The sequence below is a fragment of the Schistocerca cancellata genome, chromosome 1 (genome assembly GCF_023864275.1).
Source record: "Schistocerca cancellata isolate TAMUIC-IGC-003103 chromosome 1, iqSchCanc2.1, whole genome shotgun sequence".
Taxonomy (NCBI): domain Eukaryota; kingdom Metazoa; phylum Arthropoda; class Insecta; order Orthoptera; family Acrididae; genus Schistocerca; species Schistocerca cancellata.
Window position 1 is genome coordinate 844,010,145 of NC_064626.1, and position 22,687 is coordinate 844,032,831.

Below are 22,687 nucleotides of genomic sequence, written 5' to 3' on the forward strand. Positions count from 1 at the left end.
AAATAAAGTTTTAACAAAATGTCAGTTTGGTTTCCAGTACGGTTTTTCAACGGAAAATGCTATATATACTTTCACTAATGAAATATTAAATACTCTGAGTAACTGGAAGTCACCCGTTGGGAATTTTTGTGATCTCTCAAAGGCTTTTGATTGTGTAAATCATTGAATACTTCTAGATAAGCTCAAGTAACGTGATATGAATGGGACAATGCTCAAATGGTTTAAATCATACCTTACTGGAAGAGTGCAGAAAGTTGAAATAAGCAGTTCACATAACATGCAAAAAAAAAAAAAAAAAAAAAAAACTGGTGATTTCTCAAACTGGGGAACAATCAAGAATGGGGTGCTGCAAGGTTCGGTCTTGGGTCCTCTTCTGTTCTTAATATATATTAATGACTTGCTATTCTATATTCACGAAGATGCAAAGCTGGTACTTTTTGCCAATGATACAAGTATAGCTATCACACCCAACAGACAAGAATTAACTGGTGAAATTGTAAACGATGTTTTTCAGAAAATCATTAAGTGGTTCTCTGCAAATGGGCTCTCACTAAACTTTGACAAAACACAGTACATACAGTTCCACATAGTAAATGGAATGACACCATTAATAAATAAAGACTTCGATCAGAAAGCGGTAGCTGAGGTAGAATATTCAAAATTTCTAGGTGTATGCATTGATGAGGGGTTGAACTGGAAAAAAAACACACTGAAGATCTGCTGAAACGTTTGAGTTCAGCAACTTATGCTATTAGGATCATTGCAAATTTTGGCGATATACATCTCAGTAAATTAGCTTACCACACCTATTTTTATTCTCCGCTTTTGTATGGCATCATATTCTGGGGTAACTCATCATTGAGTAAAAGAGTGTTCATTGCACAAAAGCGTGTAATCAGAATAATTGCTGGAGCTCATCCAAGATCATCCTGAAGGCACTTATTTAAAAAGCCAGAGATCTTCACTGTAGCCTCACAATATATATATTCACTTACGAAATTTGTTATTAACAATCCGAACAAATTCAAAAGTACTAGCAGTGTACATGTCTACAACACAAGGAGAAAGGATGATCTTCACTATTCAGGATTAAATCTAACTTTGGCTCAGAAGGGGGTAAATTATGCTGCCACAAAAGTCTTTGGTCACTTACCTAATAGCATCAAAAGTCTGACAGATAGCCATATAGCATTTAAAAGGAAAGTAAAAGAGTTTCTTAATGGCAACTCCTACTCATTAGATGAATTTTTGGATATAGTAAGTGGGTAATTTCCCAACCCCCACAAAAAAGTGTCATGTAAAATTTTGTGTAATGTAATATTTAGGCCGGTCGCGGTGGCCGAGCAGTTCTAGGTGCTTCAGTCCGGAACTGTGCGACTGCTACGGTCGCAGGTTCGAATCCTGCCTCGGGCATGGATGTGTGTGATGTCCTTAGGTTAGTTAGGTTTAAGTAGTTCTAAGTTCTAGGGGACTGATGGCCTAAGATGTTAAGTCCCAGTGCTCAGAGCCATTAATATTTTGTATAGACACCTTTTATTAACCTGACATGTTCCACATCATTACGAAGTGACGTATTCATGATCTATGGAACAAGTTCTAATCTAATCTCATCTAACCCAATCCATTATGAAACTTTATTTTTTAAACAATTCCGCTGCTGCTACCTGACAGAGAAACACAAGTATCTTACTTTTTTCATGGGGATACTGTTCTTTCACTTAGAGCTGACCCACAGCAAAGATAATTTTCTCTCATAGGCATTATAATGTTTCATGGACTACAAAATGAGTCATTCTAAACATTAGCTTTCATTTTCAACAATATCCTGCATAATTTATGGGGGTCAACTATAACACATCAACATATCATTCCTTGGCTTACAGTTGGGGTTGGGAGGTGCAGCAGAGGAAGGTTTCTCTCACAGGCATTATATAATATTTCGTGTACTATACAGCTATACACTTGAACAGCTAAATTTCTGGAGATAATTTTCAGATATACACCTCATACTCTTTAAACATTTGTTTGAAAAATGTTTTAAGACAGTTGCACATAGTACTGGTTAAGTAGAAAAAATGTCTGAAGAAAGATATGTGAAGGATAATTTCTATAGAAGTAGAATACTTAATACTTTGACACTTACTCCGATGCAATGTTGTGTAGAAGGAAACTTACCCGAGTTGTAAAAACTTGATATGTACAATTAAATACAAAATTATTGAAGTTGTGAAAAGTGTCTCACTCTGGCTGTAATTCCACCTCTGTTGTCAATAAGACAAAACTGTAAATTTACTGTGGAAAGTTTGGGCAGCCAGAATTCGTCAAGTTATTATAAAAGCCGCATGTTTAAAAAACTTCTTGTTATAACGTCAAGTTTAACACATATATTTCAGAACGACACAACACATATAAGTCACAGAGTAAGTTGACAAGCAAGACATGTGTACACGTTAGCATTCGAATGAGCACTGAGTCCCAGTCTAGCGGCCGCTGCTCGGCTGGCCACTTAGGTGGCGCAGCTGCTGCATGGCTGGCAGACAGCGCCACACGTAGAGGATGCGCATAATTGCGCGGCGGCGCTTTGAATGATCGGCGAGTCACAACACTTTTCCCCCTTTGAAATTGTTGCACTAGTCCTGATGGAGGTGTCCTGGAGATGGCAAACGTCCATAGGCGTTGTTTGACTCTCCGTAAAGTCTCGAGGAGGAGGCTTCCCGTACAGATGGAAGTGTCCCCGATGATAACGGGTCGAGATGACAGGATACGTAGGGGTCGAATCTGCTGGGGCCCCATGCACTAATCTGCCCATTGCGGCAAGTCCAGTTGATATAACAGGAGACATGGACGATGTGTCGGCGTCCGTCGGAGGAGGAGGCGAGTAGATTGGCTCTGACAGAGGATGGTCATCCAGTTCCTGCATGGGCATGTCTCCTGGTGGCGTCCGTTCTTGTGCTGGCATCGCGATGACGGTGAGAGGGCTGCGTTGAGAGTATTGAGAGATGCCAAGATCCCGAGCGTCAGGTAGAGCCGAAGGTGGTGTAGCGGCATTCGGAACAGGTGTTGCCGGCACACGAGGCCGAAGCTGGTCCGAATGACGCACTGCAACACCCGTGTCCGTCTGGATTTCATACAGGCGTCTGCCACGGTGTCGTAAGATGCGGCCCGGACTCCATTTTGGCCGCCTGCCATTTCCCCGTACCCAGACGAGGTCGTCGGCGGTGAACCGGCCAAGTGAAGGCACTTGCGGCCATGAGGTGGAAGGCTGCAGAAGATTAAGTAGCGTGTGGGGCTGTCGGCCATGTAAGAGCTCAGCCGGGCTGTGGTCGCCCATGGGGGTGAAACGGTAAGAAGCCCGAAATTGGAGAAGTCAGGAGTTTCCTCATCTGAGCCTGAAATGTGCGGACCAGTCGTTCAGCCTCACCGTTTGATTGTGGATGGAACGACGGTGCCATGACATGCATAACGCCGTGACGAGCACAAGAATCCGCAAATTCGGAAGAGGCAAATTGCGGACCATTATCAGTAACAAGAGTAGAGGGCGAGAGTACTGGTGGTTGCCGTGGTGGTAGGTGACGTGCAACGGACAATGAAAGGAAAGTTAGAGTAGGCGTCAACTACGAGGAGCCAATAAGTACCTAAAAAGGGTCCCGCAAAGTCAGCATGAATGCGCTCCCAGGACGTCTCAGGCGAAGGCCACAGTGACAAAGATGACTTCGGGGCAGTGGTCTGTGACACACAAGGGCCGCAGGCAGCGACCATGTGTGCTATTTCAGAGTTGATGCCACGCCAGTACACATGACGGCGCGCCAGAGATTTTGTGCAAGACACACCCCAGTGCCCTTGGTGAAGGAGGCGCAAGACCGAAGCACGCAAAGATGCAGGCACCACAACACGCGGCGAAGCATTGTCAGTGGAAAGGAGGATAACACCATCCCTAGCTGTGAGGTGGTAGCGCAAAGCATAGTAGTTCCGCAACGCATCAGAAGTCTTAGCGGACGGGTGATCTGGCCAACCCTTCTGAATACAGCGTAAAACCCGGGAGAGGGTATGGTCAGAACCCATAGCAGCTGCCAGCCTGTCCCCAGTGATGGGGAACCCATCCACAACCCACTGCTCGGCAACATCCAGGTGGAAACACAAAAGTTTGTCCCTATTGAATGCCAGATCAGGACCCATGGGAAGGTGAGACAGTGCATCAGCGTTCGCACGTTGAGCCGTCAGCCGGAAATGAATCTCATAATTGAAACAAGACAAGTAAAGAGCCCAATGCTGGAGGCGGTGTGCAGCCTTGTCGGGAAGTAACGTTGATGGATGAAACAAGGAAACAAGTGGTTTGTGATCCGTAACAAGATGAAATTTTGAGCCATAGAGAAAAACACCAAACTTATGAAGAGCATAAATAACGGCCAAAGCTTCTTTTTCAATTTGAGAATACTTTTGTTGGGCATCCATGAGCGTTTTGGAGGCATAAGCAATGGGTTGTTGCGAACCGTCAGAAAAATGGTGCGCAAGGACTGCACCGACCCCGTATTGAGAGGCGTCTGTGGCAAGAACAAGATGTTGGCCAGGTCGATAAGGAGCAGGGCACGGGGCCTGTTTCAGCATAGTCTTCAATTTCTAGAAAGCCGCATTGCATGACGTGGACCAGTGAAAAAGCACCTTTTTATGCAACAGGTGATGCAACGGCTGAGCCACCGAAGCTGCAGACAGTAAAAACTTGTGACAGTATGCTATTTTCCCCAAGAAGGCCTGCAGTTCCTTAACAGATGTAGGGCGAGGAAGGGCATCGATCGCAGCAACAGTTTGCTGAAGCGGACGAATACCATCCCGAGAGTGTTGAAACCCCAAGTACGTGATAGATGCCTGAAAAAATTGTGATTTCTGAAGATTACACTTAAGACCGGCAGTCTGTAAGACATGAAAAAGTGTGCGGAGGTTTTGAAGATGTTCTTCAGTGGTGGAGCCAGTGACAACAATGTCGTCCATGTAATTGATACACCCAGGGACAGGGAGCAATAATTGTTCCAAGAATCGCTGAAAGAGAGCAGGGGCGCTAGCAACCCTGAATGGCAAGCATTGGTATTGATAGAGGCCGAAACGCGTGTTAAGGACCAAAAAAGGCTGGGAAGCAGCGTCGAGAGGAAGTTGATGATAAGCTTCTGACAGGTCAATTTTAGAAAAGTACTGGCCTCCAGCAAGTTTAGTGAACAGTTCTTCAGAATGGGGCATAGGGTAAGTGTCGATGAAGCATTGAGCATTTACAGTGGCTTTGAAATCGCCACAGAGACGAATATCACCATTTGGCTTAGCCACGACAACGACAGGAGAGGACCACTCACTGGAAGTGACAGGAAGCAAGACCACTGAAGTAGTGAGACGATCCAGCTCCCGTTGTACCCGATCACGAAGGGCCACAGGAATGGGCAGAGCCCGAAAAAACTTAGGCCGAGCAGTGGGTTTGAGCATGATATGAGCTTCAAAGTCGTTTGCACGGCCTAACCCAGGAGAAAAAAGGGACAAAAATGTCGTCAACAAGGAATCCAACTGGGCATAAGGAATAGCATCAGAGTCGATGTTGACAGAGTCATCTATGGAGAACCCAAAAACACGAAAGGCATCGAAACCAAAAAGATTCTCTGCGTTACTCTGGTCGACCACAAATATGGGAACAGTGTGAACGACAGATTTGTAAGATACCTCAGCATTAAACTGTCCCAAGAGAGAAATCTTCTGTTTATTGTACGTCCGTAATTGCTGAGTGACAGGTGACAGGAGTGGAGAACCCAACTGAAGATACGTCTGAGAATTAATTATAGTGGCAGCAGAACCGGTATCCACCTGCATGCAAACATCTCGACCAAGGATTTGGACAGTGAGGAATAACTTCCCTGAAAGGGAAGAAGTGCAATTGACAGACAACACAGAATCAGAATCAGCATCATGTTCATGAACATCATGTATGTGGTCGGATTTGCAAACGGAAGACACATGACCTTTCTTTTTGCAATTGTGACACACAGCCCAACGTTGGGGACAATCCTCGCATGAATGTTTCGTAAAACACCGCGGACATGAAGGAAGTTGCCGGGAGTTTTGCTTCAGTTTCTTAGCGGGTTGTTTACAGTTAGGCCAAGGCTGCGTGTGGGAGCGCACTGCGACCACATCGGCTAGCGGGGACGCGCCGCACGCGTCGTCAACAGCGCACAGAGGTTGTGTTTCCCTGACATCACCCCACGCCTCTATTTGCACCCTAGCGGCGCGAGAAATTTCAGAAGACTGCGCAATGGAGAGAACTTCATCTAGAGTCGAATTTGCCAACTGAAGGGCACGTTGCCGAACTTTTTGTCGGGCGCCGACCGGATAATAGCATCCCGTACCATGGAATCGGCATAGGATTCTTTGTGAACGTCAGTAACAAATTGACACTTTTGACTGAGGCCGTGAAGTTCAGCAGCCCAAGCGCGATAGGATTGATGTGGCTGTTTTTGACAACGATAAAAGGCAACACGAGAGGCTACCAAATGCGTTTGCTTTTGAAAATAGACAGACAGAAGTGAGCACATTTCAGCAAAGGACAAAGATGCAGGATCCTTCAAAGGAGCCAATTTGCGACAACAACCGATATGTTTGAGGTGAAATCCAGGAAAGGAACAGAGACTTATATGGTTGTTCGTCCGTGACATGAAATGCCAAGAAGTGCTGTCGAAGACGTTTTTCATAATCAGACCAGTCTTCCGCCGTCTCGTCATAAGGAGGAAAAGGAGGTATAGCCAACGACGAGAAACGCCCCGCATTTGACGCTGCGACGAAATCGCTAATCGCCGCTGTTAGAAGCGTTTGCTGTTCAAGGAGATTTTGCAATAGTTGCTCAACAGTAGCCATGGAAACCTGTGGGTCAACGGTGAAAAGGAAAAATCCACTACCTCGTCGCCAATTGTTATAACGTCAAGTTTAACACATATATTTCAGAATGACACAACACATATAAGTCACAGAGTAAGTTGACAAGCAAGACGTGTACACGTTAGCATTCGAATGAGCACTGAGTCCCAGTCTAGCGGCCGCTGCTCGGCTGGCCGCTTAGGTGGCATCATGCTACAGTCACACCTACGAGGGTAATCCCAAAAGTAAGGTCTCCTATTTTTTTTATAAGTACATAGGCCTATTTATTTCTACAATGGTTTACATCAGTTTACGCTTTGAACATTTAGCTATTTTTCGACATAATCCCCATTTCTGTCAATTCATTTTTGTAGACGCTGTGGCAGTTTTTGTATGCCCATGTCATACCAGCTCGCCACCATGCTGTTCAGAAAGCTATGAACCTCTTCATTGGAGCTGAATCGCTTTCCGGCCAAACGTTCTTTTAACCTAGGGAACAGGCGATAGTCACTGGGCGCCAAGTCAGGACTATAGTGTGGGTGGGCAATTATGTTCCACTGAAACTGTTGTAGGAGAGCAACAGTTTGCGGAGCAACGTGTGGGCGAGCGCTGTCATGGAGAATGTGTACGCCCTTGCTCAACACTCCTCCGGTTCTGAATTTCTCGTTTGAGTTTTTTCTGAGTCTCACAGTACCTGTCAGCGTTAATTGTGGTGCCAGTGGGCATAAAGTCAACCAACAATACCCCTTTCTGATCCCAAAAAATGGTTGTCATGACGTTACCGGCAGACTGTGTTTGTTTGAAATTCCGCAGCTTTGGCGAAGAAGGATGTCACCCTGGCATGATCGTTGCTTGGTCTCAGGTGTAAAGTGGTATGACAATTGAGTCCAGTACGTTGTCCTGTTCAACTGCAAGGTGGTGAAGAAATGCGCGGGAAGCATCAACTCGTTGCTACATGTGGTCCTCAGTCAGCATGCATGGCAACCCATCTTGCGCACACCTTCCAGTAGTTCATTTCTGTGAGCAGTGCTTTGGGAAACCTCAGGAACCAATGTGCAGAGATCATCCAGGGTGATCCGCCTATCTTCACACGTGCTTTGCTCAACCTTCAACACTGTCTCCTCCGAAACTAACGGTCTCCTACTCCTTTGTTTGTCGTGAATTTCGGTCTGACCAGCTGAAAACACTCTACACCACTTACGAACATTTTTGACATCCATGCATGACCCACCATACACTTCTGTCAATTGGCGATGGATTTCAATCAGCGCAGTGCCCTTTGCATTCAAAAACCAAATAACTGCGCACAATTCACACTTGGGGGTAACATCCAACGGGAGCTCCATTCTCAATGGCAGCCAAACCAAGACTGAGCACCTTAGCACGGTGTGCGCATGTTTACACACAGCGCGTGAAGCACTCTTCATAACAGTGTGACCAACTGCACACAAACAGAGTTCTGTACTAATAAAAAAAAATAGGAGACCTTACTTTGGGGATTACCTCATATGTGTGAACATCCATCTCCCATTAGAGCATTTTCTATGTTCTACATTGATATATTCTACAGGACACTTCATCCAGGTCTTACCACACTGTTTAAAGAGTGATATGACTAAGGCATTCTCAGCCACCCTCAATTGTATAATTAAGATTATGGTTCTAACTGTTACCAGATTCTTCCCCAAAGAGCCTAAACCATTGTTGATGCTGCTAGACCCTATGCTCAGCTTAGATGTATTATGTTACCTGGTAATCACTTCCCAAATGGTTCTGTACCAGTTCTGACATTCCCCTCCCATGACCACTACCCAGCAATAAAACATTGTTGGTCTTCTTAAAACTTTTTAAAAATGTTGTGGATCACCTTCTTTTCAAATTTCCTAATAGTTTTGGAAAAATTGCAGTTCAAATACCTTTGAATAATATACCAACCATCAAGCTAGTAGTGTATTTTGTATATAACACACACACACACACACACACACACACACACACACACACACACACACCCTGTTTATGGGCCATCTAGAATAAAACTTTCCTAGCCTCCCAAAATGTCCAACCTTAATCTAGTTGAGGTTGATTGATGATATCTTCATGAGCTGGGCTCAGGGCCAAGACACCCATTCCTCATTCCTACACCACCTCAACATCATTTCTCCCGTCACCTTCAGCTAGTCCTCCTCAACCAAACATGCCACATTCCTGGACACTGAAGTCCACCTCTCCTTTAGCTCCATCCACACCTCTGTCCACATAACCCCCCCCCCCCCCCCCCTATTTTCCCATCCCCAAAAGAATCAGCTACAAAAAGAGTTATTTTCTCATCACCCTGGAATAGAACAATTGAACCATATACTTTGTCAGTTCTTTCATTATCTCTCATTATGTCCTGAAATGAGGAACACCCTATCCATGATTCTTCCCACTCCACCTAAAGTGATGTTCTGTTTCCCACCCAATCTATACACCATCCTGGTCCACCCCTATGCCACCCATAATTCGAACTCCTTGCCACATCGATCATATCCCTGTGGTAGACCAAGAAGAAAGACCTGCCCAGTCCACCCACCGAGCACTGTCTACTGCAGCCCTTTCACAGGCTTATCATATCTCATAGCAGGCTGGGTCACTTGTGAAAGAGGCCATGTCATATACCAACTCTGTTGCAAACATTGCACGGTCTTTTATGTTTGTATAACTACAATACCAGCTGTCCACCAGGATTTTACTTCTTGTTGTTGTGATCTTCAGTTCAGAGACTGGTTTAATGCAGCTCTACATGCTACTCTATCCTGTGCAAGCCTCACCATCTCTGAATAACTACTGCAACCCACATCCTTCTGAATCTGCTTACTGTATTCATCTCTTGGCCTCCCTCTATGATTTTTACTCTCGCTGCTTCCCTCCAATACTAAATTGGTGATCCCTTGATGACTCAGAAAGTGTTCTACCAACCGATGCCTTCTTCTAGTCAACTTGTGCCACAAATTCCTCTTCTCACCAATTCTATTCAGTACATCCTCATTAGTACATGACTTACACATCTAATCTTCAGCATTCCGCTGTAGCATCAAATTTCAAAAGCTTCTATTTTCTTCTTGTCTACACCATTTATCGTCCATGTTTCACTTCCATACATGGCTACACTCTGTACAAATAGTTTCAGAAGAGACTTCCTGACACTTAAATCTACACTCGAGGTTAACAAAATTCTCTTCTTCAGAAGTGCTTTCCTTGCCACAGCCAGTCTGTATTTTATATCCTCTCTACTTCGATCAGCATCAGTTATTTTGCTCCCCAGATAGCAAAACTCATTTACTACTTTATGTGTGTCATTTCCTAATCTGATTCCCTCAGCATCAGTTGATTTAATTCGACTACATTCCACTATCCTCATTTTGCTTTTGTTAACTTTCATCTCAAATCCTCCTTTCAAGACACTATCCATTCCGTTCAACTGCTCTTCCAGGTCCTTTGCTGTCTCTGACAGAATTACAATTTCATCAGCAAACCTCAAAGTTTTTATTTCTTCTCCATGCACTTTCATTCCTACTCCAAATTTTTCTTTTGTTTCCTTTACTGCTTGCTCAGTACACAGATTGAATAAAATCGGGGATAGGCTACAACTCAAGTCTCAATTCCATTCATGCTTCTTGACTCTCATAACTGCCATCTGGTTTCTGCACAAATTGTAAACAGCCTTTCACTCCCTGTGTCTTACACTTGCCACGTTCAGAATTTGAAAGAGAGTATTCCAATCAACATTGTCGAAAACTTTTTCTAAGTCTACAAATGCTAGTAATATAGGTTTGCCTTTCCTTAACCTATCTTCTAAGAAGAGTCATAGGCTCAGTATTGCCTTGCATGTTCCTGCATTTCTCCGGCTTCTACCACATTTTTCCATTCATTCGTAAACAATTCATGTCAGTATTTTGTACCCATGGCTTATTAAATTGATAGTTCGATAATTTTCACATCTGTCAACACCTGCTTTCTTTGGAATTGGAATTATTATATTCTTCTTGAAGTCTGAGGGTATTTCATCTCATACACCTTGCTCATCAGATGTAAGAGTCTTGTCATGGTGCTCTCTCTCTAGGCTCTCAGTAATTCTAATGGAATGTTGTCTACTCCTCGGGCCTTGTTTCGACTTCAGTCTTTCAGCACTCTGTCAAATTCTTCATGCAGTATCATATCTCCCATTTCATCTTCATCTACCTCCTCTTCCATTTCCATAATATTGCCCTCAAGTACATTGCTCTTGTATAGACCCTCTATATATTTCTTCCAACTTTTTGCTTTTCCTTCTTTGCTTGGGACTGGCTTTTCATCTGAGCTCTTGATATTCATACGGGTGGTTCTCTTTTCTCCAAAGGTCTCTCTAATTTTCCTGTAGGCAGTATCTATCTTACCCTTAGTGATACATGCCTCTACATCCTTACATACAGCCATCCCTGCTTAGCCATTTTGCACTTTCTGTTGATCTCATTTTTGAGATGTTTGTATTCCTTTTTGCCTGCTTCATTTACTGCAGTTTTATATTTTCTCTTTTGTTACCCAAGGATTTCTACTATCCCTTGTCTTTTTACCTACTTGATCTTCTGCTGTCTTCACTATATCATCTCTCGAAGCTACACATTTTTCTTCTACTGTATTTCCTTTCCCTGTTCTTGTTAACCATTCCATAATACTCTCTCTGTAACTCTCTACAACCTCTGGTTCTTTCAGTTTATCCCCTTAAATTCATAAATTTTTGCCGTGTCTTCAGTTTTAATCTACAGTTCATAACCAACAAATTTTCGTCAGAATCCACATCTGACCCTGGAAACATCTTACAATTTAAAACCTGGTTCCTAAATCTCTGTCTTATCATTATATAATCTATCTGAAACGTTTCAGTGTCTCCAGGCCTCTTCCATGTATACAACCTTCATGATTCCTAAACTAAGCGTTAGCTGTGATTAAGATATGCTCTGTGCAAAATTCTACCAGGCAGTTTCCTCTCTCATTCCTTACCCCCAGTCCATATTCCTTCTCTTCCTTTTGCTACAGTTGAATTCTGGTCCCCCATGGCTATTAAATTTTCGGTCTCCCTGAACTATCTGAATAATTTCTTTTATCGCATCATAGATTTCCTCAATCTCTTCATCATCTGCAGAGCTAGTTGGCATATTAACTTGTACTACTGTGGTAGATGTGAGCTTCGTGTCTGTCTTGGCTACAATAATGTGTTCAGTATGCTGTTCATAGTAGCTGATCCTCGATAGTATTTTTTATTCATTGTTAAACCTAATCCTGTATTACTGTTATTTGATTTTGTATTTATAACCCTGTATTTACCTGACCAGAAGCATTGTTCCTCCTGCCACCGAACTTCACTAATTCCCACTATATCTAACTTTAACCTATCCATTTCCCTTTTTAAATATTCTAACCTACCTGCCCAATTAAGTGATCTGACATTCCACACTCCAATCCGTAGAATGCCAGTTTTGTTTCTCCTGATAACAATCTCCACCTGAGTAGTCCCTGCCCATAAATCGAAATGAGGGACTTTTTTTTTTGGTCATCAGTCTACTGACTGGTTTGATGCGGCCCGCCACGAATTCCTTTCCTGTGCTAACCTCTTCATCTCAGAGTAGCACTTGCAACCTAGGTCCTCAATTATTTGCTTGACGTATTCCAATCTCTGCCTTCCTCTACAGTTTTTGCCCTCTACAGCTCCCTCTAGTACCATGGAAGTCATTCCCTCATGTCTTAGCAGATGTCCTATCATCCTGTCCCTTCTCCTTATCAGTGTTTTCCATATATTCCTTTTCTCTCCCATTCTGCGTAGAACCTCCTCATTCCTTACCTTATCAGTCCACCTAATTTTCAACATTCGTCTATAGCACCACATCTCAAATGCTTCGATTCTCTTCTGTTCCGGTTTCCCCACAGTCCATGCTTCACTACCATACAATGCTGTACTCCAGACGTACATCCTCAGAAATGTATTCCTCAAATTAAGGCTTGTATCTGATAGTAGTAGACTTCTCTTGGCCAGAAATGCCTTTTTTGCCATAGCAAGTCTGCTTTTGATGTCCTCCTTGCTCCGTCCGTCATTGGTTATTTTACTGCCTAGGTAGCAGAATTCCTTAACTTCATTGACTTTGTGACCATCAATCCTGATGTTAAGTTTCTCGCTGTTCTCATTTCTACTACTTCTCATTACCTTCGTCGTTCTCCGATTTACTCTCAAACCATACTGTGTACTCATTAGACTGTTCATTCCGTTCAGCAGATCATTTAATTCTTCTTCACTTTCACTCAGGATAGCAATGTCATCAGCGAATCGTATCACTGATATCCTTTCACCTTGTATTTTAATTCCACTCCTGAACCTTCCTTTTATTTCCATCATTGCTTCCTCGATGTACAGATCGAAGAGTAGGGGCGAAAGGCTACAGCCTTGTCTTACACCCTTCTTAATATGAGCACTTCGTCCTTGATCGTCCACTCTTATTATTCCCCCCGATTGTTGTACATATTGTATATGACCTGTTTCTCCCTATAGCTTACCCCTACCTTTTTCAGAATCTCGAACAGCTTGCACCATTTTATATTGTCGAACGCTTTTTCCAGGTCGCTGAAAGTGTCTTGATTTTTCTTTAGCCTTGCTTCCATTATTAGCTGTAATGTCAGAATTGCCTCTCTTGTCCCTTTACTTTTCCTAAAGCCAAACTGATCATCACCTAGCGCATTCTCAATTTTCTTTTCCATTCTTCTGTATATTATTCTTGTACGCAGCTTCGATTGTGCGATAATTCTCGCACTTGTCAGCTCTTGCCGTCTTCGGAATTGTGTGGATGATGCTTTTCCGAAAGTCAGATGGTATATCGCCAGACTCATATATTCTACACACCAACGTGAATAGTCGTTTTGTTGCCACTTCCCCCAATGATTTTAGAAATTCTGATGGAATGTTATCTATTCCTTCTGCCTTATTTGACCGTAAGTCCTCCAAAGCTCTTTTAAATTCCGATTCTAATACTGGATCCCCTATCTCTTCTAAATCGACTCCTGTTTCTTCTTCTATCACATCAGACAAATCTTCACCCTCATAGAGGCTTTCAATTTATTCTTTACACCTATCTGCTCTCTCCTCTGCATTTAACAGTGGAATTCTCGTTACACTCTTAATGTTACCACCGTTGCTTTTAATGTCACCAAAGGTTGTTTTGACTTTCCTGTATGCTGAGTCTGTCCTTCCGACAATCATATCTTTTTCAATGTCTTCACATTTTTCCTGCAGCCATTTCGTCTTAGCTTCCCTGCACTTCCTATTTATTTCATTCCTCAGCGACTTGTATTTCTGTATTCCTGATTTTCCCAGAACATGTTTGTACTTCCTCCTTTCATCAATCAACTGAAGTATTTCTTCTGTTACCCATGGTTTATTCGCAGCTATCTTCTTTGTACCTACACTCCTGGAAATTGAAATAAGAACACCGTGAATTCATTGTCCCAGGAAGGGGAAACTTTATTGACACATTCCTGGGGTCAGATACATCACATGATCACACCGACAGAACCACAGGCACATAGACACAGGCAACAGAGCATGCACAATGTCGGCACTAGTACAGTGTATATCCACCTTTCGCAGCAATGCAGGCTGCTATTCTCCCATGGAGACGATCGTAGAGATGCTGGATGTAGTCCTGTGGAACGGCTTGCCATGCCATTTCCACCTGGCGCCTCAGTTGGACCAGCGTTCGTGCTGGACGTGCAGACCGCGTGAGACGACGCTTCATCCAGTCCCAAACATGCTCAATGGGGGACAGATCCGGAGATCTTGCTGGCCAGGGTAGTTGACTTACACCTTCTAGAGCACGTTGGGTGGCACGGGATACATGCGGATGTGCATTGTCCTGTTGGAGCAGCAAGTTACCTTGCCGGTCTAGGAATGGTAGAACGATGGGTTCGATGACGGTTTGGATGTACCGTGCACTATTCAGTGTCCCCTCGATGATCACCAGTGGTGTACGGCCAGTGTAGGAGATCGCTCCCCACACCATGATGCCGGGTGTTGGCCCTGTGTGCCTCGGTCGTATGCAGTCCTGATTGTGGCGCTCACCTGCACGGCGCCAAACACGCATACGACCATCATTGGCACCAAGGCAGAAGCGACTCTCATCGCTGAAGACGACACGTCTCCATTCGTCCCTCCATTCACGCCTGTCGCGACACCACTGGAGGCGGGCTGCACGATGTTGGGGCGTGAGCGGAAGACGGCCTAACGGTGTGCGGGACCGTAGCCCAGCTTCATGGAGACGGTTGCGAATGGTCCTCGCCGATACCCCAGGAGCAACAGTGTCCCTAATTTGCTGGGAAGTGGCGGTGCGGTCCCCTACGGCACTGCGTAGGATCCTACGGTCTTGGCGTGCATCCGTGCGTCGCTGCGGTCCGGTCCCAGGTCGACGGGCACGTGCACCTTCCGCCGACCACTGGCGACAACATCGATGTACTGTGGAGACCTCACGCCCCACGTGTTGAGCAATTCGGCGGTACGTCCACCCGGCCTCCCGCATGCCCACTATACGCCCTCGCTCAAAGTCCGTCAACTGCACATACGGTTCGCGTCCACGCTGTCGCGGCATGCTACCAGTGTTAAAGACTGCGATGGAGCTCCGTATGCCACGGCAAACTGGCTGACACTGACGGCGGCGGTGCACAAATGCTGCGCAGCTAGCGCCATTCGACGGCCAACACCCCGGTTCCTGGTGTGTCCGCTGTGCCGTGCGTGTGATCATTGCTTGTACAGCCCTCTCACAGTGTCCGGAGCAAGTATGGTGGGTCTGACACACCGGTGTCAATGTGTTCTTTTTTCCATTTCCAGGAGTGTATGTTTTCCTTCCCAACTTCTGTGATGGCCCTTTTTAGAGATGTCCATTCCTCTTCAACTGTACTGCCTACTGCGCTATTCCTTATTGCTGTATCTATAGCGTTAGAGAACTTCAAATGTATCTCGTGATTCCTTAGTATTTCCGTATCCCACTTCTTTGCGTATTGATTCTTCTTGACTAATGTCTTGAACTTCAGCCTACTCTTCATCACTACTATATTGTGATCTGAGTCTATATCTGCTCCTGGGTACGCCTTACAATCCAGTATCTGATTTCGGAATCTCTGTCTGACCATAATGTAATCTAATTGAAATCTTCCCGTATCTCCCGGCCTTTTCCAAGTATACCTCCTCCTCTTGTGATTCTTGAACAGGGTATTCGCTATTTCTAGCTGAAACTTGTTACAGAACTCAATTAGTCTTTCTCCTCTTTCATTCCTTGTCCCAAGCCCATATTCTCCTGTAACCTTTTCTTCTACTCCTTCCCCTACAACTGCATTCCAGTCGCCCATGACTATTAGATTTTCGTCCCCCTTTACATACTGCATTACCCTTCCAATATCCTCATACACTTTCTCTATCTGTTCATCTTCAGCTTGCGACGTCGGCATGTATACCTGAACTATCGTTGTCAGTGTTCGTCTGCTGTCAATTCTGATTAGAACAACCCGGTCACTGAACTGTTCACAGTAACACGCCCTCTGCCCTACCTTCCTATTCATAACAAATCCTACACCTGTTATACCATTTTCTGCTGCTGTTGATATTACCCGATACTCATCTGACCAGAAATCCTTGTCTTCCTTCCACTTCACTTCACTGACCCCTACTATATCTAGATTGAGCCTCTGCATTCCCGTTTTCAGATTTTCTAGTTTCCCTACCACGGTCAAGCTTCTGACATTCCACGCCCCGACTCGTAGAACATTATCCTTTCGTAGATTATTCAATCTTTTTCTCATGGTAACCTCCCCCTTGGCAGTCCCCTCCCGGAGATCCGAATGGGGGACTATTCCGGAATCTTTTGCCAATGGAGAGATCATCATGACACTTCTTCAATTACAGGCCACATGTCCTGTGGATACACGTTACGTGTCTTTAATGCAGTGGTTTCCATTGCCTTCTGCATCCTCATGTCATTGATCATTGCTGATTCTTCCGCCTTTAGGGGCAATTTCCCACCCCTAGGACAAGAGAGTGCCCTGAACCTCTATCCGCTCCTCCGTCCTCTTTGACAAGGCCGTTGGCAGAATAAGGCTGACTTCTTATGCCGGAAGTCTTCGGTCGCCAATGCTGATTATTTATCAAAATTTAGGCAGTGGCGGGGATCGAACCCGGGACCGAAGACGTTTTGATTATGAATCAAAGACGCTACCCCTAGACCACGGGTACCATATGAGGAACTATGGGACTATTTTACCTCCAGAATATTTTAACCAAGAGGACACCATCATCATTTAACCACACAGTAAAGCGCATGCCCTCGGGAAAAATTATGGCTGTAGTTCCTCTTGCTTTCAGCCGTTCATAGTACCAGCACAGCAAGGCTGTTTTGGTTAATGTTCCATCCAGACTGTTGCCCCTGCAACTACTGAAAAGGCTGCTGCCCCTTTTCAGAAACCACACATTTATCTGGTCTCTCAACAGATACCCCTCTGTTGTGGTTGCACCTGTGGTACAGTTATCTGCATCACTGAGGCACGCTAGCCTCCCCATAAATGGCATGGTCCTTGGTTCTTTTGTATTGACCTGACTATGTTAACTGGAAAAGTTTCAACACGTTCTGCCATCCTGAACTACTTACCCATCTCCTAAATTTAGTTTGAAAGAATGTCATTTTGCATTCTAACTTTTCCTCATACCAAATCAAGTCTGTGTCAGGCCACTGATACTGTTTTTGTAGTATACCAGAAAACTAAAACTTGTATAATGCAACTGTGGTACAGTTAGTAAGATTAAAGTGACAGTAACTTATTGACAGGGGCACATTCTCCTATGTGATTCTAAAACTTTTAGGAGGATCCAGTATTGCAATATGTGACACATTTAAAAACCTACAGACCCTCAGGGGGTATGCGTAGTTGCAGCAAAAGGGGCATCTTGAATAGTTGTGCCCGCTGACCCGTACTTTTTAAATCGGGCTTGCCACACTCACTCAGTATCACGATTTGAACTAAAAAAGTGTGTGTAATCTGAAACAGTGTAATCAGTGGACACAATTGTAACAACAGAATAATTACAAAAAAAGCAGAAAATAGTTTATTGTGACATTTCTCATATGATATATAAACTTTTGCCAAGTTGCTGGTAGCATTAGGTATTACCTTCTCAGCCAAAGCAGAGCATCTGTTGCATAGTTGCCATTTTCTTGTTTCTCTATAAGAATCATGTCATTAAGGTACATGAACCGTTCTTTGTTACTTTCATACTTCTCTGTAAGTTTCTGCAAAAGAGAGAGAAAAAAATGGAATTGACATAGTACCAGCAAAGGAGAACAATATTAGACCTAGAAAATTAGGAGCACTAGTTTATGCATTGACTTTCGTGTTGACACAAAAAATGCCTCAAACTGGTTTCACAGCTGTCAGTGCTATGACATATTATTACAGTTAACTCACACTAGGCAATGTGTAGGCAAACTGTTTTATACCAAATAACTGTGGCAAATGCTAGTATGTTCTGCTGAGCAGAACAAAGAAAGTATAAACATGTGTCATAATTTTGTATTATAAATTTTAAATGAATGGTGTTGAAAAACCTACGTCTGTTGTTTGTTTCATGTTGTACAAACAAGTCCAGACAGGGTGTTTTGATGCTGTGCTGATGACGTGGCAGTGGGTGTACTGGGCACTATTTAGAGTACACACAAGAACCATAGGGCTACAGCCGACCTGAAGACGTTGTTGAGACCTATACATTGATCATTAAAATTTCTTGTTAATAAAATGAGATGATGAATTTTGACTCACTGTTGTATCTGATACCAAGCTGGGGAACATTAAAATTTGTATTTGCCAGGTATGTGTGTAAAGGCAATTGTTGGTGTTCAAGAAACAATATGTAATATTGTGATAGCTCAAAAGTAACTGATAATTTAATACAGATCTATGTAACATTTTGGGACTTACATTCAAAGGACGATTTATCATCCAACTTTAATGGAGTTTCTTAGAATTCAGATTAAGTCTAGGAAAGCTTTAAATGAATGATAAAGACAAAGGTTTTACACGTCTAAAGTGATAAGAATATCTCTGAATTCACATATTAGACTTTTAGCATAATATTAGGAACTTAAACTCAATTAATAATCATTTTCTACGAGACAGGCTGCGACAAGAATTATCACAAAAAGTTTCGAATTCAGTTTATGTGAATTTTTAGGTAAGTGATCTAAAGTTGAACTATTAATGGCATTTAACTTCGACAAATAGAACCTAACTGTGAATGCTACAGGTTTATTGCAGTCAGTTTAATCTCTTAAAAGCAAATACTGAAGTGAAATTTGTGTGTGTACACTTGCAATTCTTGGTGTGCATGTTACCACTGACTGTGTTTCAGTTTGAACACTAATCTAATTAATGGAGTTTGTAGCATGAAAGTTAACAGAGACAGTTATTTAAATGCTTCTATATTCTGAAAAAGCTTATCAGAAGAAATTATCATTATAAATGTACTGAAAGAAGAAAAGGCAGCCAGAGATTGACCATCTGTTTGAACATTGATTTATTGGGACCATTTGTTTCAAAAAATTGCAAACTTTTATCCACAAATGGAATTCACCATTCTACATCCAAAATATTTCTGGTTCTACTTACTGTTGGTAAAAAGGCTCTGCCTACCCTACTATGAGGATAGGAGGAGAATTAACTGCATGAAGATTAATTTGGATTCATTTTGTTCCTCGCCGTACTACAATTTTGCATCTGGGGTATGGCGATACATGGTCACAACATCAACTACAGAAGAAATTAAAAGTCCTTATCCATTAAAGAATTTCATCATATGAAGCCTGTAGTTGACATGAGGAGTGGCTCGGAACAGCACGTTGCCCAGCATATGCTGGTGGCTGGACAAGTTAATATTTTGTCATCATGCACATCAACTACCACTTGAAAATGCCTAAAATAACCTAAATTTGCCAATAGTGGAATATAAATGATAACAGGTGTCAAGGGTGGAAATGACTTGAATTCTAAAAAAGCTAAATTGTGCCTCATTCTAGGTACATAGACTGTTTTACTGCTACTGGAATGTGTTTCTGCATCTGAAAGATGATGTATATTCCAATTTTGGGTCAATCACAGAAGACTTGGGCTAGCAACACCACAATGAGGATGAAAATCAGGTTTGCTTTAAATACACGCTGTAACAGTCTTGAGCATTAGTTACATTTGAAATGGAATGTGGTGAACTGATCTTAGTCAAGAATGACTGCAAGGTGACAAAGAAGCCACTACCAACACCTCACTGAGTTTTAATGATGTCATGTGATTAGGTTATGCGAAGCCGGATGTTCCTTTACCAATACTGAATAAAGAAGTAGCAGGAATGTAGCCACTGTACGTGATTTCTGGCAGCAGTGGTCATGACAATGTACTGTCATTAGCACTACTGAGAGGATCTTCGTGTTCAGTGTACAGCTCTGGTGCATCCTACTGAATCTGCAGAAGCAATTTGAGCAGCAGTTGGCACTACAGTGACACCACGTACTGCTACAAACTGGTTACTTCGAGGACAGCTCTGAGCCAGTCTCTCTGTAGTGACCTCAAACCACCACCATTTGCAACTTCAATGGTGTCAAGCAAGAGCTCATTGGAGGACAAGGTAGAGGCCTGTTGTGTTTTCTAATGAAATCTGGTTTTGTCTCAGAGCCAGAGATGATCATGTGTTGGTTAGGAGGAGACCAACAGAGGGCCTGCAACCAACCTTGCTTGCATGCTAGACACACTGGACCTGTGGAGTTATGGTCTAGAGTGTGATTATGTATGACACCAGGAGCACTCCTGCGGTTATCCCATGCAGCCTGATTGCAAATTTGTAAGTCAGTCTGGTGATTCAACCTGTTGTGCTGCCATTCATGAACAACATTTCAAGGCGGTGTTTTCCAACAGGATATTGTCCACCCACATACCACTGTTGTAACCCACCATGCTCTACAGAGTGTCAACATGTTGCCCTGGCCTGCTCGATCACCACATCTGTCTCCAGTTGAGCACGTATGTGACATCATCGGACGACAACTCCAGTGTCATCCATAACCAGTATTAACCGTCCCTGTATTAACCGACTAAGTGCAACAGACACGGTACTCCATCTCACAAATTAACATCCAGCAGCTGTTCAACACAATGCCATGCACATCTGCAAGCTTGCATTCAACGTTCTGATGGTTACAATGGGTATTAATGTTCTAGCATTTCACATTTGCAATGGCTGACCTTGTGCTTACATTAAACAGTGGTCTTGCAATGTTAATCTGTTAAATATATTACCTAGACGAACGTATTCCCAAAATTTCATTACTCTAAATTAATTATTCTTTGGTGTTGCAATATTTTTTTCATCAGTGTAGTTGTTACAACTGGGACCAAACAGTCTTCCATATAGGTAGTGATATAGATAATATCAGACATAATCTCCAAAACTTTCTTATTCATTTAAGAAACTTTTATTCCAAAACTCAAAAATAGTTACAAAAATTTTATCTTTGTCTCACTGAAAATTGATGCTTGATCTGTCAATTATGCTACATATTCATTTCCTAATTCTCTTCCCCACACCACCAGTTTCCTAATAACTCAGTTTATCACACATTTTCATAATCTGCAAACATTTACTTTCCAGTGATAAGATTGTGGAGGTGAGATATAGTATCTGCCCGGAAGTCTTTATCTATAGTCCAGATAAATTTCACATGTTCGGTTTCTGATTCTCTCTCTCATCAACATGTTAAAAACTTTTTCAAAACTATTTCTTTAGAGAGTTATTGCATCTTTCGGCGAGTATATTCACAGGAACAAAGTATGTCAGCAAATTGACAAGTGCGTCAAAATCAAAGATATGACAGACCTGAGCAAAAGGATTCTATATAAATTTGTTCACAGGTTCGAAGCCATTTTAATCTTGGAGCTGAACTGTGTACTCACCCTAACAAAAGTCTCCTGTGCTTCCAGTTAAGGAACTTATGATGAATATACAGATGTATTTTTAATTAATGACAACATACAACCATTGAAACATATAATGGAAAGAGTAGCGCTTTAGTTGGGCCAGTATGGTGTACTACCCTAAACCAACACTCATCATAAGTGTACCAGTTATACTTCCTTTTTAAAAATATAAAAAATAGTCCAACTGTAAATTGTCAAATGGATTTCAGAAAGAAAAATCGGAGATGATTATTGATTCTTTACTTGTTCAGGGTTATCTTGTGGCACAACTCAAAACAAAAATGGGATTGAATATTATTCTCTCTGACTAATGCTTCTTTGACTGGCCAGATATATAATACATGCTGAGTTGTTGGCAACACTGTCAGCTTTGCTTCTTTTTACAGTGAACACTTGGGTGTATGTTTTGAGAGACATACTGTGCCATTGTTTTATTTGAGTCTGTTTTGTTAGGTACTGTTTGTGTATGTGTGCGTGGAGAGATAGATAGATAGATAGATAGATAGATAGATACACAGAGAGACAGAGAGAGAGAGAGAGAGAGAGAGAGAGAGAGAGAGAGAGGTGTCAGGTAAGTTCAGTGATTCTAGATTATCCAGAAAGCTGGCTGGTTGGTTGGTTTAAATGAGCGGGGAGGGGGTGGGGGCAAACACTGCTAGGTCATCGGTCCCTTGTTCCGCTTGCTTAAAATAATTCCACACGGGTGGGAGTAAAATAATCGAGACAAACAACACACAGCTGA

At 42.9% G+C, this 22,687-nt stretch overlaps 1 protein-coding gene across 1 annotated transcript in view; it reads right to left on the reverse strand.

The window, feature by feature from the left end:
* Positions 1 to 22,687, reverse strand: part of LOC126188952 (glycolipid transfer protein) — a 79,229-nt gene that overhangs the window by 32,987 nt on the left and 23,555 nt on the right. Inside the window, exon 3 of the mRNA XM_049930701.1 lies at positions 18,100 to 18,218. Coding sequence (XP_049786658.1) covers positions 18,100 to 18,218 — 119 coding nt within the window. The remainder of the gene's footprint in view (positions 1 to 18,099; positions 18,219 to 22,687) is intronic.